The following is a 19412-nucleotide window of genomic DNA, read 5'->3' on the forward strand; positions in this document are numbered from 1 at the left end:
AAAAGGACTTAGTACTTTTCAGTCAGGGTAGTACTTTGTCACACTGTGTGTATGTTGATTATTTAAAGCACATTGTCTCGGGGACTTAGATGAACCTTGTTTTAAATATCGTTATTGCAAACAGTTCTACTGAGATTACATCATTGGTTTTTTTCTTTTTCCTGTTTCCATACTTTCACTGGGATTTACAACAGCGGCTCATTTATATATATATATATATAGAGGTAGAATTGTCTATTCAATCAAATAAAACACTTTTCAATCAAAAATAAATTAAGTGTTACGATGCAAAAAAAATAAATAAAAAATTTGAGACGCAAATAATAGCATTTCAACACATTTTTTTTTCTTTGACAAGTTTTTTTTTTTTTTTTTAAATTGAATAATAAAGACACAAATGTACTGCTCATAATATCGCCCAAATACAAAAAAGATGACTTCAATAAAAACATTTTCAATAAAAAAAAAATCAATCAAAGTGTTCAAATACTATTATTTGGGTCTCAAATATTTTTTGCATTTTAACACTTTTTTCCTCTGATTGAAAATATTTACATTTGATTGAAGTGATTTTTTTTTTCAATTTTTCTTTTATTGAATAAAATGACAAATCTACATCCATACTACTCCATTGTGAGATCAATAAAGTATATTTAAAAAAATCATTCACAACACAGCAGCATTTTCCCAGATGCTGCATTCAGGTACTATAAATAAAATTGTACAAATCTACAATTAGCCTTCATTTAAATATATGATCAGGACACACGTGGCTTAATGTATGTTATCAGAATTTGACTGTGATTATTATAGTTCGTAAAATGTATAGTACTTATTCAAGTTATCATACCAAGCAGCAGTGAGCATTTTGGGACTAAATTATCTTTTTTTAAAGTTTTTATTTTCGTTGAGAAAACTCATTGTTGAAACATAAATCAGCGTGTTTTACATTAAATATGTTGACGTTTTTAATCTCTAGAAAAAGAAAAAACCCGTTATGATTGCAGACTTCATTTTTTACTGTGATCAGGAAAACCGACATTTTGGTCGACACGTGAAGGCATCATCTTCCAGCTTCCTGCAGACACTGCATGGACTGTTTTTACTCCGTCAGGCGGAATGTTCGCATCCTTCGTCGCCACATGTAACTTATTCTGCCCGCGTTTAAAGCCGGGGCAATGATGCCGGGTTCAGGGTCCAACAGAAGGGCTGCTGAGCCGCCCTGCCTCCCCGGTCAGTCAGAGGGTCTGTCCACAGCGGGTCGGTGCGTAGTGCTGACCGTCCTCTGCTGGCTGTGTTATGGGAACTCTCTGTGTGGGGAGTTAGTGCACGACGATGTGTGGGCCATTGTCAACAACCCGGACGTCCGAGTGGGCTCCAGCCTCAGAACTATCTTCACCAACGACTTCTGGGGCAAGAAGATGGCAGACAACACCAGTCACAAGTCCTACAGACCGCTGTGTATCCTCACATTCAAGTAAGTTAGGTTTGACAAAGCTCTGCTGGGACTAAACTCTATGTTTTAGGCTCATTTTGGTACATAAACAGTCTAGAATGGTAATAAACTCTGACCAGAGTTGTTTTTGTTTTTCTTCTTCTTCTCTTGGTTTTTGGCAGGAGCTCTCATCATTTAGTTGCATATCGCCACCCACTGTACAAGATTGTAACATGACGTCACCAGCCTACTGAGCTGGATACATATATTAATATATCTCTCCGTTAGCTTGACCTAACCAAACATTTGCAACCGTAGAGCAGCTGTACTATAAAGCTGGTTATCAACACGTTATTTTAACCCAGGTGTTTCCAATCTGGATTGGTGGGCGCTCACATAAAAGGGGCGGAGTTTGCAGCGTCTGTCCAATCACAAACATGGGGTACCCTCCTTCCCCAATGAGGTATTTATTTTACATTTTTTATTGAACAAATACAGATAAAAACAAAGAGGCACATTTTCACATTACATTCACATATTTTAGACAAAGTTAAAGAAAACAAAACAAAAGTGAACCAAGGGGCTAAACAAATATCAAGTTTTTTCATAAATAAGAGAAGTCTAGAGGCATTTCTGCCATGAAGAAAAGATAAAGAACTAGCAAAAAGTTTAAACTGGGTTAAGTTAGGCTTAGATTTAAAGAAATGACATTTATGAATATAATATTTACCTAACAAAACAATATTATTCACACCAAAATCCATCTTATCATTAACCATCGAGCCAAGTTTCACATTTGATACAGTGAATATACGAGTTTAAATCCCTTTAGATAGAAACTAGTTCTGAATATCATTCCAAAAACTCTGCAGATGATCCAAATCACAAAATACACAATGACCAACATTCAAATTAAATATCTGCCCCAGTAATTATTTTGTAGGGTAAACAATAATAATCTTAAACTGAATTTCTATCACTTTTGTCCAAAGTGAATAAATGAAGTATTTGCGTCTTATCTTCTTCCTTTTGTCAATTTTTAAATATTTGAGGATATAATCTGTTTTGGCAGAATTAGTGGAACAGGAACTCAAAAAAGCAACTGAGGAACAATCATTCTTTAAAAAATATGAAGATTAAAATCCATAATCCAGCCATATATATAAAAATATCTGCTATACAGTACATCCTATCTGGTGGACATGCCAGCGCCTCAAAAATGGAAAAAAAAGTTTGTATGGGTTTGGGGCTGGGACATGTTATGGCCTTCAGTAAACAACTTTGATTTTATCTGGGTTCAGACACTGCATGGCGAATGACAAATTAATATTGTTTCTGTTCAGATGATAATCAATACTGTTATTTAATTGTTGGACTGATGAAAACTGTATTAAGTTGTATCATGTTATTCCTATTCCGCTCCAGTCGCTCCATCTCTCTGTTTATTTGTCTGTCTTTTAGGCTGAACATCCTGTTGGGTGGAATGACCCCTCTGTATTTCCACCTGGTCAATGTGTCCCTGCACTGCGCTGTAACCTGTCTGCTAATGCACATGTGTAAGCACTGTGTGTTCAACAACCCTCACCTGGCTTTCATCACAGCCCTTCTCTTCGCAGTGCATCCAGTCCACACTGAGGCTGTGAGTACACTATATACGCACAAATAAATCTTGGGACAACAGGATTCCTGAAACTAGTTTGTGTTTTTTGTATTTGAATCCGTTAGTAAAGAGAAAAAGCAACATCAAAGAACCAAATTTTTTTTGTTTTGTTTTTGCAGCAGTTGGGTATTGCGATTATTTTAATCCAAAAGGGGTGATATGATTTCATTTCCAAAAAACTGCACATTACAGTAAAACACATGGCTATTTGAGCAGCTATTGTGATTGTGAGTCCGTCTCAGAGCTTCAGGATCTGTTTTTATTGCAGCAGTGGAGTAATTCAGCTGCTTCAAACACTCACCGGATTGTTAAGCTGCTAAGTCACTTTCTTCTCCTCCTCATCTCTATTAACTACAGGAATAGTGCATTTAAGGTGATAATAATTTTTTTAATTTTTTTTTTTATCGCGTTTTGTGTCACAAACACGTCTGATCAAGTCCAAGGTGATACGAGGGTGCTACACTGTGGTTGTCCACTGCTCCTCAGGGAGGAGTTAAATGCAGAGAACATATTTTGTGTATGTAGCTTTACATATATGACAAAGTATAATATGTATTCTATATTAAACCACAGTAGGGATGTAACAATTCACTCAACTCCCGATACGATTCGATTCACGATACTGGGTTCACGATACGATTCTCTCATGATTTATTTTACAAAATGGGACTGTAGACAAATAATGATTGAAAAATATTCCATTATTTTTTTTGGGAAAATACTGTCCTATTTTCCTTTTATTTTTCATTGTCAAAATAATCCCTTGATAAACTATTCAAAACAATGCAATTTAACTAAAAATAAATCTTGAATGAAAAATAAATAAAGAAATAATACAAATGAAGAAGAAGCCTATTAATTTAAATTCTGGTTCTATAGTAAACAATGCAAAACTGCATAATAGTTCTTTTTCTTTTTAAAAGTGCAACTGAAAATGTATTTTGTGCCTTAACAATTGGATTTAAAAAAAAAAAAAACAGTCTGCATTGTATCTATGTCAGATATTAGTTTGGACCAGCAGAGGGCGCTGGTACCCAGTGGTCTGTTTGGATGCAGCTATTCTGTGCAGTGAAGAAGAGATGCTATGCTAGCAGACAGAGCTAATAGAAAAACGTGACTTTTACAGATAATCACGTAATATTACAGATATTAACAACATGTTACGACTTGAAGATGCTGTAAATGTTATTGGAATCTTTGCAATAACGAGTATGTCATCTAAACCATGAAGAAACCATACACCAACCATGAGACCAATATGTTTAGGAGTACCTGGTTGCAGAACGTAATTGTAGAAAGTCACAATTCTAAAAGTGGAAGTGTTTCAACAATAGGAGAGGAAGCACTTCATAAAAATTTAGGCTACAAAATAAAACATGAAATACTCTACTATAGAAAACACTAAAAGATAAATATCTAAAGACAAGTTTTTATGGACTTTGTAATTAGTGTTATAACTTTTGAGAAAAAAATCTCCATCTTCATCAAATTTATATAAGCTTGACTTGAACTATTTTGGGCAGATTTGACTGAACTGGAGATTTACTGAAATATAGTCATTACCTCTCGTTCACAAAGATACTGGTGAATTTGAAACTGGAGGTTAGGGGGAGCTTGGTTGATTCCATTCCAGTATCACAATTCTACATACTGCAGCTTTAAGGGTATTAAGACTGACATTAGCAGAGTAAAGTAATCCTTATAGAGTGTCAGACCCGTTTCTGTTACTGTGAAATAACCATGGAACTAAACATAACAACCCTGGATTAACCTGTCACTGTGAATGTTTATGGACATAATATTTTCATTTAAATGTTCACCTGCACTACTCATCAATGCACTACTGCACTATTATCTTATTATTATTATTGTATTTTTATTTTGTTATTATTATTATTGTTATTACTATTATTATTATTATCTTGTTATTTTTATTTAGTTTGCACATATTAATCTAACTATTCTTATATTTATGTTTATACTTCTTTTTTTATTTACTTTTCTTCATTCTAGTTGATTGTTATTATTTAATGTTACACTATCTGAGAGAGCACAGGTCACCAAGACAAATTCCTCGTGTGTATTCATACACTCTTGGTCAATAAAGTTGATTCTGATTCTGATTAATCATTGAGCAAGAAAGAAATAGTAAAGCAATTTAAAGTTCAGCATGATATAATTTACTCCTTTTGTGTAGGGGATGACTTTAACCAAACACACATTTCCTATACTCCAGTGACAGTTAATGCTTTGTTTTGTTTTAATATATTGCTAAATGAATCAACTGATGTGATACACACTGGTGCCCTCACCACAGCTGTCTAAAATAAAAGTAATGTTAGAACTGCCTGTGTTGCAGGTGTCTGGTGTTGTAGGAAGGGCTGATGTGCTGGCCTGTCTGCTCTTCCTGCTGACATTCCTCTCCTATATTAGGTAAGAGCACATGCATGTAAACATCTCTGAAATGTAACACTACAAAGAATGATGACAATGTTAAGTTAAGAAATGTTCTTGCTATTTTTCTACCAATTTTTGACCAATTGGTGTGCTTTGACAATGCTATAGAAAAATACCAGCATTAGGCCAAATTAATCAGACTTGATTACACTGATGATGGTGTGGTAGGACAATATCCATAGTTTTAATAGTTACAGTTGTTCAAATATTATGTCTGGTTCATTACATCATTTTTAGACATGAAACGGGTTCATTCAGAAATGATTATGAATTGTTGAGATTTGCAGATTGGCTAATTTAAAAAAAAAAAAAAAAAAAAAAAAAAACAATTTTTAATAAAGATGTTGTATGCTGTAGGCATTTTCTAGCATAGCTTTAGCGCTAGGCTAATAGAGCTCAGCTACACATTCTACTTGTATGCTAGCTTTTTTTGGCTGTAGTAGTACTGTAATGTGTTGTCGGAGAAAGATGATAAATTAGAGCATGTGGTGTGCCAGCTTGCACTATTTGTGTGCAAGTGCGTGCATGAAAGTGCTTGCATTCATTTGAGTGTTAGTTCCTATCCATCCTGTTTCTCTTACTCTAGAGTTTGAGGTTAGATTCATTGGAGATAGAGAACGCTTGTATATAAAGAAAGATGTGATTATGACACTTTATACACGTAGCCATCAAAGCTTTTAAATCAACTTTACCACTCTGCCTTTGCAGAAAAGAAATGCCAAAATAGGGAGGAGCAGGGTAGCAGACCCAAACAAAAGAAGAATAAAATACAAAACAGTGACCATACTTCCAACACTCTAGAATACTACATTGTGAATTTTGTGCTGTGTCTGACTATGATGTGAACATAAGCCATCAGGGAGTTACATGTAAGCTATAAATGAGGCATGCAATGTGTGCTTATGTGTTGTACCCCAATTTAATTATCACATTGTTGAAAATAACATAGATGTGTTGAAAATAGATGAAGATATGTTGAAAATAACATCTATATCTATTTTCAACATATCTATGAACCTATGGGTTGGTGCAGTAACACGTAGGTTCATAGAATCCAGCAGCGAACCCAGCAATAAGTGACTTACATGAGATCTGAGTTATTACACATTGAAAAATATTCAACAGGATACTTGCTGGAAAGGAAAGACCTTTAAAATAAGTTAGCTAGTCTTAAAGGGCACACCAAGGGGAAGATTTACTAATGGATTGTTCCTGTTAAAACAATGGCAAACATCACTACGAGTGCTGATAGACGTTTAACTGAGCCGGACTCTCGGGTTAAACCTGGAAATAACCCTCAGCTGCGTTTGAATGAAATTCCCCCAGGAATTCAAGAAGATCAAAAGCATGCACGCACGCACACAAAGATCTGAACGTTTATCAGGAGAAAGTGGAGAGGGAGTCCAGTTTAAATTCCTGGAAGTTCGCATCACAGACAACCTCCACTGCAACCTCAACACTTCCCACCTCACTAAAATATGGAATCAGAACTGTATCATAGTGAATGAACTCTTGCAAGGTTTTTCACGAACGCACATGCTTTGTTGCACAGTTGTATTTCAGATTCACAAATGCACACGATCTGTTTCGCAAATATATATTTTATGCAAACTTGTAATATAAATTCTGAAATGCACACGCTCTACTTCACAAATATTATTTTGAGGCACACTTGTAATATAAATCCACAGATGATGCAAATTGCTGAATGTGCATTTACAAACTGCTTCTGTGCTGTGAAACCTCTGTGTATTTGTGAGAGAAATGTGTGTGGTGAATTTTGAGACTGCCCTGACGTCACCATTGGCTGATAAAAGTGATTGACATATTCATCAGCCAATCAGGTGTGTTTGCTTTCAGCCAATCATATGGCTTCTTACATTTTCTCCCAATGAAGCTGCTCTACTACTTCTACTATACTCCCATTGAGAGTGTTTTCATCCAGTCTAAAACTCTCTGGTGCTCCAGTTGCACTGCAGGTGAGAGGAAGGACCTCCATCGGGTATTGAAAACTGCTCCATGGATCTTAGGCAACTCATCCTGAATTACTTATTGTTGCCTTCACAAACAAGCCTCTCTTATGGACCCGTCCCACTGAGAACACTCCTTTTCACCACTGTTTCAACAGGGAATCTGAAGGCCATCCTCACTAGGAGAAATACTAAGAAAAAGCGGCTAGAATTGTAGCTTTTTTGGATTGCCTAAAACTTTACATGTCCATGCTTTTATAGGTATCAATTACACTTGTAGGGCATCTAATAATAATAATAATAATAATTACCTTTCTTGTTCGTTCTGTCTTCCAGGAGTATAGATGAATATGTCTATGAAACTTCTCCACCCTCCACAGTGTCAGCATGCAAACTCCTCCTCAGTTTGTTTCTCGGAACCTGTGCCATGTTGGTAAAGGAAACGGGCATTACTGTCTTTGGCGTGTGCCTGCTTTATGATGCACTGGTGCTTTGCTACCGGCCTCTCATCCAGTAAGGACAAAGCCTTCATTATTGTTGTTGTAGCTATTTTTGCTTGTTAGATGACGTAGCAGAAAGGCAGTTTTGTTGCTGATCACAACTTATTTATTCACACAGAATAACTTGTGTGCACCCCCTGGTTTGTTGCTGTTGTACAGACGAATCCTTAAAGCTGATATTTCTGCATCTTCTATCTATTTTACTACATTAAAGTGTAGGTACTTTATAGTCACAACTCACAACTAAAAATTCAAATTACAAGAACTCCATTGGTTATTTGACCTGTGTCTGGTTCTAAATTATCATACAGTGCTCAACACACCCTGAAAAGCCCAGTATTCCCACTAGTTAATTGGTCACTGGTCATTCCTCTGTCTGGCACTGAGAAAATGAACTTTACCTTTTTGTTGAAATGAATAAGAGTACCAAATTATTGTTGTCTTTTTTCTAGTTTGTAATAGTCCTACAACTTCAGTTGAACATCAAAAGGAACAATGGGGATTGTGTTATTACCCTACAAAATATGGATTCATTACTGAAAGACAATGGGAGGCCAACCAGTCCACAGGTGTTAGGAGAAGGCAAAAGACAGTTAAACAAGAGAAAAAAAACTGTCTAGATTTAATGAATTAGAGTGAATCTGCCTTTTTCTGTCCTTGACCTGGCTTGTGTGAGGTACATTTTATATTATAATATATCAGTGTTTCACCTAGCTTTGTAGCCAGAATGTTTACTACCATCTTCAGTACTAAAATGATAGCTGAAACCCTATTGTAAACCCAAATTGATTCCAGCAAATGAGGTGACCCTCCACCGTAATTCTGGTTTTTCATTTGTGCCAGCATAAACATATTTTGCTCATCCTTGGATTAAAGTATAAAATCCGTCTGAAGTTTGTCTTTCTTTTGGATTCCTTAGTGATTCATCTGCCCCCAGACTCAGGGATGTCCTTCAAATCTGTAGGCCCTTTATCAAACGAGCCTTTCTCATCTCTTCATACGTGAGTACCCTTTACAATTACTTCTGTCCAAAACATGTAGCGTTTTTCAAATTATGAAGGCATTTACCACTGGCAGTATACTAGTAATAAAGGCAGTAACAATGCCTTGTTAAGTTTGACCAGGAACTGTTCTGCCAGGTGTGCTTATCACTTGTTTGCTCTGGTCTCCAGGTTGTGATCATTATGTCTGTCAGACTGTGGCTAATGGGAGGATCAATGCCACTTTTCTCTGAGCAGGACAACCCTGCCTCCTTCTCAACTCATCTGCTCACCAGGTATACATCATATTTTCATGCACGCACACACACACACAAACAAGCCAATAGTTCCTATTGTTTCTTATTTGAAAATCCTTAAATACTTAAGAAGGAACTACAAGTTGTAAGAGTAGGAAGGCCAACCTGTGACCCGCCTGGATTGACTACAAGAAAGACAGGACTCAATGTCACACACGGATATTGAAATGTTGAATGTCTGGAACTAGGCAAGATCAACATTATCAACACTAACTGCCTTAATGAAGAACTTCATGGGAATGTGGAAGACCACCCTAGCGGCCATCATAAAGCCTATTTCCCAGGTCATCCTCAAGTGTGGGATATACCAAGGAGCCACATTGTCATCACCCCCCTGAGTCATATCATCAACAAGACTGGCTATGGATGCCAATTCATCAGTCACCTGATCTACATGGGTGACCTCACGCTGTATGCTAAGAATGAGAAAGACATGGGTTCACTGAGACACACCACCAGGATATACAGCATAGATATCGAGATGTCAGTCAGGCTAAACTTTTGTGGCCATGTGGTATCTGAGAGGGGCAAGATGATCAGACCTGAGGGAGTTGACCTACCAGAGGGAGGGCGAGCGTGGCTCAGGTGGTAGTGGGTCGTCTTCTGATCGAGAGGTTGGGGGTTCGATCCCAGTACCTGACTATGTGTCGAAGTGTCCTTGGGCAAGACACTGAACCCTAAGTTGCTCCCAGTGGTCGACTAGCGCATTGCATGGCAGTCCTGTCCCACTGGTGTGTGAATGTGAGAGTGATTGGGTGAATGAGCTGATATGTAAAGCGCTTTGAGACTGCTTCAGTGTGGGGATAAAGCGCTATATAAAATCAAGTCCATTTACCATTTACCAGAGGGAGACATTGGAGATATCCAAGACAACTACAAGTGCCTACAGATCCCACAGGCTACTGTAAATCACCAGGAGCGACACATATCCCGAGAAGTCAGTTAAGTGGTCAGAACAAAGTCTAAGCTATCATCATGTACACTCTGCCCCTCATCATATATCCAGCAAGGATCATAAGCTTTCCAAAAGAGGAGATTGAAGCCACAGATATCAAGACAAGAAAAGTCTAACCATGTATGTAGGGCTCCACTTCCACCCCACATACAGCACCCTGAGGCTGTATACTAAGTAAAGAAGGAGGCGAATGACTAGTGAGCATCCGAGCCACTATCCAGGATGAAAAGTCTAAACTTCAGGAGTACATCAAGAAGATTCTCCAAAGAATAGGCTGCTCAGTGAATGCCTCAGACAGTCACCAGATGAGAGCAACGTGTTAGAGGAGCAGTAACATGAAGGAACAAGCCATCACAGGTGTCCAAATTTGGTCCTTAATTCCTGAAGCAGCTTTGCAGAAAGTCTGCTAATGAGCCTCTCAACTGTGTTTGAGCAGGGACACAAACTTGCGGACAACCAGCTCTTTAGGACTGCGTTTGGACACCCCTGCCCTACATGGAGCATATACAGTCAGATAGAGGTTAACATGGTTGAAAACACTAGGGCTAAGATTCAGTGAGACTGACAAACAGCTGCTGGTTCTGTTGTGCTTGACAAACGCCAGCAGAGGGCAATGGTCATAGATGTGGTTATACCAGCTGACTGCAACTGACCCCCACTCCAAATGTGACCACGACACTCACATACCATCTTTGGTTAATGAACATTTGTCGGCTTTGAGACTTCATGCATGGAGCAAATTGCTACTTTTGGCAAACTTCTGATGAGGGGCTTGGACCCAAATACCATCGGAATTTGTTTGTTTGGGATGCCAGAGATTGATACGGAGCGCAACTTGATGATACAGAAATTTCTGGCTGGAATGTCAATGCACAATAGGCACAAGTTCCGAAACATAGGCCTATAAAGAAACGCTGTTTAGTCATCATGTGATTTCACAGCTTGAAAATGAAAAAAACACATGTTATTTGTCCCTCCAAGAGAAAAATATTTTTTTGACTTAGAGCTTAATATGTAATTAGATAATTGCAGGACCCCTTGTTATTTTTAACCTTGAGCTGCTAATAATATTTTCAGATCAACTAGTGATTAAATTTCTGATTAGTTTGACAATATTACTCAAATAACTATCTTTCCACCAACACACCATTCATTCCTCTCTGTTGTCCTTACAGGGTGCTAAGCTACACATATCTACTCTCGTTTAATGCCTGGTTGCTGTTGGCCCCTATTGTGCTGTGCTACGACTGGCAAGTTGGCAGTATTCCTCTGGTTGAATCAATCGGAGATATACGGAACATGGCTACAATGATGCTGGCTGTGGTCATGTTCACCCTGTGCCTGCACTGTATCTTCTCACTACAGGTATGTGAAGTAATAGAAATGTCTTTGCACAATTAAGCAGAATAAGCAAGACTTGACTTGGACCTCCAAGATTCCATGATTCCTCACTGTTACTCACTGTGTACTTTGAATGTTACATGACTTAAAAAGGGGTGTCCATGCACGGTTCTGAAGGGTCATCAACACGCTTTAAGTAATCTGCTCATATTATGGATATCGGAATAATCCTGGAAAAAGCATTCATTTTTGTTGTTTAAAACTTTCTAGTAGGATTTGAATAATGTTAATCCTAAAAACACAAGGAAAATTAAGTCAAATCTGGTCAAATAAGAAAACCTTTGGATCTTCCTGTTCATCCCAATGTGACACTTTCTCAGCAGTTGAGGAGCGCACAGAGAAACTGATCACAACCATGGGCTGGTCTCTTTAAAGCACACACCTGCGACTACTCCTTTGCTCTGCTCCTTTCCATGTTGCACAGATAAGGTTCTAGTGTTCAGAGCAAAGTCAACCAGTCATGCCAAAGCATTGATTGTGATTGTCAGCCCAGAAACCACGTTGACCAGTTGAGTAATTTGTGCAGCCATGGCGTGAGGTATTCGCCATGATTTACAAGAATCGTCAGATCAAAGTATTAGGGCTAGTAAGATATTGTTTTTGCTGATCTTCTAACTTTTCTGAGACTCTCTTTCTCATCTCACAACAAGAATTCTTACTTTATTCACTTAATCCTGCCTTGACTCTCAGAATTATGAATTGGTTCACGGAATTATGACTTTTGAATTTGCCTGTATCTGTATCTACAAATATGTGTTAGACGATGCTGAATCATGAACCAAATCATGTTTTTTGAATGTTCTCACCTAAAAGTATCACACTCTGTCTCTCTTTATCTTCTCTCTGTCTCTGCAGAAAGGTGAGGGCAGAGAGCTGTTAGTCGGAATCATGTTCTTGGTGTTTCCCTTCATTCCTGCCAGTAACCTTTTCTTCAGGGTGGGATTTGTTGTGGCTGAGAGGGTTTTGTATATGCCAAGGTAAGTGATAAAGAGATCTTTGGAGGGGCAGGTACTTTAAATTATTAAAGATTCCTAGATCAAGAAAAAAGTAGCACATCCCTCCCATCACGTACGTACACAAAAATGGCTATTCAAGTGTTGCTTTAGCAGCAGGGGTGCACTTTTTTATCATGTTACACTTATGCTATGTTTAATGTTTAAAATAGAAATATGTTATGTTGACACCATTATATTATTATACATGTTATATATTCCTATTATTGATACTCATTTACAATGGTAGAGTGAAGTAATGAAGCTGCTATGAAGGGGTGCACCTGCTATTGATACTGAGATTGCTTGAGAGTTTTGCTGCTCTGAGTACAAGACCAGTGGATCTGGTGAAAAGATCAGAATGCAGGTATGTGTAGGCTAGTCTTGAAATGACTTATTCAACAGTCAGTATGCATTTTAAAGAATTCCATAGCTATAATTTCCTACATAAATTTACAAGTAAAGATGCCAAAATGTAAGAAGAACAAAGGAAATAATAGCTCATAACAAATGGGTCAATTATTTTTGATTCAGTCCAGAAATGTTGATCCAGGAGGAAAGATCAATTCATTGTCTTTTTTGCCAACATCTCTCATTAATGCCTGCAGCTCTCTGCATGTAAAGCTTACAGTTAAAACCTGCTAAATAAATGTGCAAAACTGTCACTGCAATTCAGTTTCATTTTAGTAAATCATATTGTTAAATTGGTCTTTGCATTTTCTCCTCCATATATTTTGCATGCTGTAGCTGATCCTCCCAGATTAGATCACCATCTAATTAGAGACAATCCTGCTAATGAGGTTGTTTGTGTTTTTTCCCCTTTTTAACACACTTTTCTGTGCAGGCTTTATAGATCAACTGCAACATGTTTTTGCATGTACCAAAAAGTTTGCAGACATTTTTAGGTGCGCAAAACTTTAGTGAACGACACTACGTTATTTTCAGTTAAACCTCCCTAGATGTTTTAGGTTTGATTGTAACTTTTGCCACTTTGATTTTTTTTTTTTTGTCACAAAGCTGTTTTGACTGTTAAGGTCTTTCAGATGTTAAGAAGCCTGTAGTCCACACACAACCAGTGGCTGCGTGCATTCTTTACCAACACAACGCCTTTGTCTCTAAAGAGCTGTTGGACGGGGGCTTCTCTGCCTCATTCTTTGATGGCAGAATTTCCCTGTACCTTTCACGTCCAGTTACCTAGACTATCAATGATTATTGGCCCACCCCTCATGAGCTGAAAACACACAGCTGAAATTCTTTAGGACAGACCTGACCTTACGATGGTCCTGTTTTGCACGTGGGTGTTAGGTGGACTGCAGCAACCTTGTCCTGCACTGGGTAATTTACAGAATGAGAAAATTCAGTTTTTGATACTTCCATCTCCTGAAGAACCTGAGGTTTGCCACATAGTATGGGTGTACAGTATGATATCCTGAGACCCTGCATTCACAAACGGGACAATCAGACCTGTTGGTCTGCAGTGTTCAGAAGCTAAAACAAGGCTTTGTCCACTAAGTGGCTGCATGACTCATTGTTCAACCTGAAACACAACTATACATACCCTTCTACCTTCCAACTTGAAAGGCTTGAACAATCTGGGACAAGGTAACTTGGGCCTGGTGACCCTGCTGAAGCACTTGCTGACTTAAGCAATTTACCAGCAACACAACGGGCAACTTAAACAAAGCAGAACCATACTACATGAACAACTCTCAGTAACATTTCTAAATGATTCATTTCTAGCACCTCCAAGGCCTTCCAATTGAGTATTAGTTGTTTGCAAAACCACCACAAAAAGAGGCAGTAGAGAAACCTTGATGAGTTTTGCAATTTGGGTCAATATTTTGATCTCGTGAAAAAAAGGATTTTTTGAATATTCTTTTATTATGAAACATTTTTGTTGCTTTAACATGAAATATTCTATTCGCATAATATCTGAAGATTGATTGATAATTAATTTTTTCCTCCACTGCCTTTCAGCAGCCTGGCATTGCCTTTTTTTCAGTAATCTTAATTTTTCACTTCTCCATGGGGGTTTCAGCTGTGTTTTTACCTTCTTTATGTTTATCTAATGTTAGAGCGATGTGTGAGGTACTGTCCTTTTTGCATATTGTTATGTTGTATGTGTGATAGTTTTTAGATTGTGGTTGATCTAGTATCCCTGTGATAAGAGTATTGCATCTGCAACATGCAATCTAGGTGCATCTGCCATTACGTACAAAAGTTGGGAGGACGAAGTGCAAATAGATAAATTTAGTACACTTTGCAGTTTACTAAATGCTGAACTGAATTGAGGTGACCGTTTTGCACACGTATTTACCTTTATAAACAGATGGTGGCAATGTTGCGAGGAGGGGACATAATCAAAGACGGGCGGATATTTCCTGCGTGAGTTAACATTTCTGGAATTAATGAATCAAAAATAAATACAACTTTCTCATAGCCTGTTTTTTCCTTTGTTACTATGTCTTGCCATCTTATTTTGACTTCATTTGTTGTTATTCTGTTTTCCCTACAGCATTAACTTTCTCATTGATAGCCTCCTTTAGTTTGTTTGTTCTTGTAATATTCAGATTTATTTGCTGAAATACAAGAATATATGTCTATTTGCAGGGGTGCGCATAATTTTTTTTGTTCCAATCCTCAAGCAGAGTACCTAGGGACCACCAACTTTTTTAAATACATGTTTTTCAGAACCCACCACTAAAAAAGTACAGAATTGAAGGATCCAGGCATAACGTGACATTTTACTTTCATTTTACCTGAAAACTCATGACCTATTCTTTAATCCCTGTCGAGAGCTTACGCAACCGAAGCCTTATTTTTCAAGTTTAAACTTTCTGTATCATTTGCTCTCTAGCTTTCAGAGCACTATTGACGTATTGTTGTTGCAAGAGAAAACTGCAATAGTTTGTTATTGATAAGAATCTTGCCTTCTTGCCCAAAACCTTTATGAGGAACCATAGTCTTGTACATGTTTTGGGATAGCAGAGAGATATTCACAACTATTTACCGTGTCTCAAATACAGTGGGGAAAATAAGTATTTGATATACAGCCAATTTTGCAAGTTTTCTCACTTCCAAAGACTGGAGAGGTTTGTAATTTTTATCGTAGGTACATTTCAACTGTGAGAGACAGAATCTAAAAATAAATTCACTAAAACACATTGTATGATTTTCAAATAATTAATTTTCATTTTATTGCATAAAATAAGTTTTTGATACAACAGAAAAATGGAACTTAATATTAAGTACAGAAACCTTGGTTTACAATTACAGATGTTAGACGTTTCCTGCAGTTCTTGAGCAGGTTTGCACACACTGCAACAGGGTTTTTGGCCCACTCCTCCTGACCGATCTGGGCAATACAGAGTTTCAGCTCCCTCCAAAGAATTTTGATTGGGTTGAGGTCTGGAGACCTTGGTTGCCCTGGCTGTGTGTTTTGGATCATTGTCATGCTGGAGGATCCAGCCATGTTTCATCTTCAATGCTCTTACTGAGGGATTTTGTTGGCCAAAATCTTGTGATACTTGGCCCCATCCATCCTCCCCTCAATATGGTGCAGTTGTCCTGTCCCCTTTGCTAAAAAGCACCCCCAAAGTTTGATGTTTCCACCCCCATGCTGCATGGCTGGGATGGTGTTCTTGGGGTTGTACTCATTGTTCTTCGTCCTCCAAACATGGCGAGTGGAATTCAAACCAAACCAATCTGACCACATGACTTTCTCCCATGTCTCCTCTAGATCATCCAGATGGTCACTGGCAAACTTTAGACGGGTCTGGATACGTGCTGGTTTAAGCAGGATGACCTTGCGTGCACTGCAGGATTTTAATCCATGACGATATAGTGTGTTACTAATACTAACATTTGTTATTGTGGTCCCAGCTCGCTTCATGTCATTGACCAGTTCCCTCCATGTAGTTCTGGCCTGATCCCTCACCTTTCTCATGATTATTTGTACCCCATGGGGTGAGATCTTGCATGGAGCCCAGACCGATTGAGACTGACAGTCATCTTGAGTTTCTATAATAGTTAATAATTGCTCCAACAATCGTTGCCTTCTCATTAAGCTGCTTGCAGATTGTCTTGTACCCCATCCCAGCCTTGTGCAGGTCTACAATTATGTCTCTGGTGTCCCTAGACAGCTCTTTGGTCATTTCCATGTTTTTATGGTTGGAGTCTGATTTATTGTGTGTGTGGACAGGTGTCTTTTATACAGGTACCGAGTTCAAACTAGTGCAGTTAATACGGGTAATGAATAGAGAATAGTAGGACTTCTTAAAGAAAAACTAACAGGTCTGTGAGAGCCTGAATTGTTGCTGGTTGATAGGTGATCAAATACATAAAATAAAATGCAAATTAATTATTTAAAAATGATACAATGTGTTTTTGTGATTTTTTATTTGTATTTTTTTTTGGATTCTATGTCTCACATTTTAAGTGCACCTACGATGAAAGTTACTCACCTCTCCAGTTTTTGGAAGTGGGAAAACTTGCAAAATTGGCAGTGTATCAAATACTTATTTTCCCCACTGTAAGTGCATTATGGTAAGGACACTTCACTATCTTTAGATTACCTTTAACATTCTAAATGCACTAGCTGTACACTAATAGGTCATGATAAATGTTTTGTGTCTCCTGTATTTTCCAAATCTTCCCCTGTACACCCTTACCTTTGGCTCCATTTGTCTTTAAAGCATGGGTTGCTGTATCCTGGTGGCCTATGGGCTGGGTCGTCTGAGTTCGTTGGTCGGGCGAAGGGGAACCACAATCCTTAGTATATCCATGATGCTGCTGCTTTTGCTTTTCACTTGGAAAACCATCCTTCAGAATAATGTTTGGATTTCAAGGGAGGCACTCTTTCGGTAAGTCTTGTGAGCCCATTTGTGAAAAGGCATAAAACACATTAATTAAATGCTTCCCTGTTAGTTATTATTGCTCTGTTTGATTTTATGATTTTATAATCTATGTCTGAATGTATCACTTTAAATCATCCATCCATCCATCCATCTTCATACCCGCTTATTCCCGTTTTATCAGGGTCGCGGGGGTCTGCCGGTGCCAATCTCTGGCTCTCATAGGGCGCTGGGCGGGGGTACACTCTGAACAGGGCGCCAGTCCATACTTTAAATCATGTAAAGCACATTGTTACCCTGTGTATGCACAATACAAATACATTTGCTTTTGCTTTGTCCTTTGGTAACTTTGCCATCAAACTCAAATCAAGTATCAACATAAAATAATTAATCCAAAAGTTCACAGAGGGAAATGACCATACCTATTCAGTGAAAATAAGCTTCAAACCAAAAGATTCCCAGAGGGTGGTATGTATCGAGTGTATATTGATATAAATAATGAATAATAGCTAGTAACATTTGAGTGAAAGAACGCTGATTAGAATGGTCTCTCGTAGCAACAAAGAAGGCCCTGAAGTTGCATAGACCTGTGGCTATCCCATTACACCCTTTGGAGGCTCCTTTTAAAAGAGATTGTTAAAGATAACCATTTGAATTAAAAGTAACTTTTAATTCAATTAACTTTTGTTTGACTTTTTGTTAAAGAAATGCGTCCAATTAAAAATAGAATAAAATAACTTGTCTCGTCATCTATATCTGCTTATCTAATACAGGGTCATAGCCATGATCCAACACAGCACAGTTACACTCACACAAGCCAAACAATCTGACTTTGAGTGCACCCTAAAGCCTGAATCATGCTACCATGTTTTATTTTTTCATCTTTCTTTCATAGTGTTTAAACAACTTTCTACCCTTTTCTCCCTTGTCTCAGCTCTGGTATTCAGACTCTTCCACACAATGCCAAAGTCCACTACAACTATGCCAACTTCCATAAAGACAGCGGTCGGCACCAAGAGGCCATTCATCACTATACTGTTGCCCTCAGGTTTGATTATTCTTTTAACCTAATAATTTATTCCCATTTCAGTTTTCTACATTAAGAGGTTAAGAGTTGAATCTCTTATTTATTACTGTGATGGCGATGGGAGACAGCAGCGTGTTGAAGCAGCATAGAGCATTTTATTACGTTCCTCACATATTTACTGTAGTTACTTTCCTAGCTCACTGTATTTCGTGAGTACAACATTCCAGTTGTATTACTAAACTCATTTAAAATGATGATGTACACTCATGAGGAATTACTCCATTTCAAATTCAGAGCCATCATTCCGTCTGTGAATACTTGGGGAGATATCGGGGGGGCAACTGCCAGGGGAAAAAAGCCATGGCCAAAGTCAGAGAAAGGTCTTAGAGTGACAAAAATTTTGTTTTACTGTTGATCGTCATGAGGAAAGTGAGGTCACCCATGAACAAGTCTGACGAACTGGCAGCCCAGGTGAACAACCAGCATGTTTAAAGGGAGTGCAACATGCTTGGCCAAGGGAAGCAGAATGGTAAAGAGAATTTGCTGTCAATGAAAAGTGGTGTCCTCTCGGCCATGTTACTGTTCAAGACAGTGTGTGCATTCGTGATGTATAGTTATTGGTGGTAAGACTGCGATCGTACATGCCATCGTGGTTACTTTGTACATCTCTCCATCTGCTGCCAGTGCGAGTGACATTGCTCACACAGTGATCGTAAACCTCCAGTGGCAGCACCCCACTGCTCTCATTCTGGTCAATTGACAATTCAATCACGTTTCTATCTCATCTTTGCTGAATAATGTCACACACGTGGACTGTACAACAAGATGAAATAACATATTGGACCTCCTGTATGCAAATATGAAG

At 38.2% G+C, this 19412-nt stretch overlaps 1 protein-coding gene across 1 annotated transcript in view; it reads left to right on the forward strand.

Moving 5' to 3' along the window:
• The first annotated feature begins 1059 nt into the window (after positions 1-1059).
• Positions 1060-19412, forward strand: part of tmtc1 (transmembrane O-mannosyltransferase targeting cadherins 1) — a 37920-nt gene continuing 19567 nt past the window's right edge. The window contains exons 1-10 of the mRNA XM_028451608.1: positions 1060-1477; positions 2897-3074; positions 5455-5528; positions 7859-8035; positions 8942-9023; positions 9195-9298; positions 11450-11639; positions 12531-12652; positions 17362-17529; positions 18455-18568. Of these exons, the coding sequence (XP_028307409.1) occupies positions 1179-1477; positions 2897-3074; positions 5455-5528; positions 7859-8035; positions 8942-9023; positions 9195-9298; positions 11450-11639; positions 12531-12652; positions 17362-17529; positions 18455-18568 (1508 nt within the window). The 5' untranslated portion in view covers positions 1060-1178. The remainder of the gene's footprint in view (positions 1478-2896; positions 3075-5454; positions 5529-7858; positions 8036-8941; positions 9024-9194; positions 9299-11449; positions 11640-12530; positions 12653-17361; positions 17530-18454; positions 18569-19412) is intronic.

This window comes from Gouania willdenowi, chromosome 6 (assembly GCF_900634775.1).
Source record: "Gouania willdenowi chromosome 6, fGouWil2.1, whole genome shotgun sequence".
NCBI lineage: Eukaryota > Metazoa > Chordata > Actinopteri > Blenniiformes > Gobiesocidae > Gouania > Gouania willdenowi.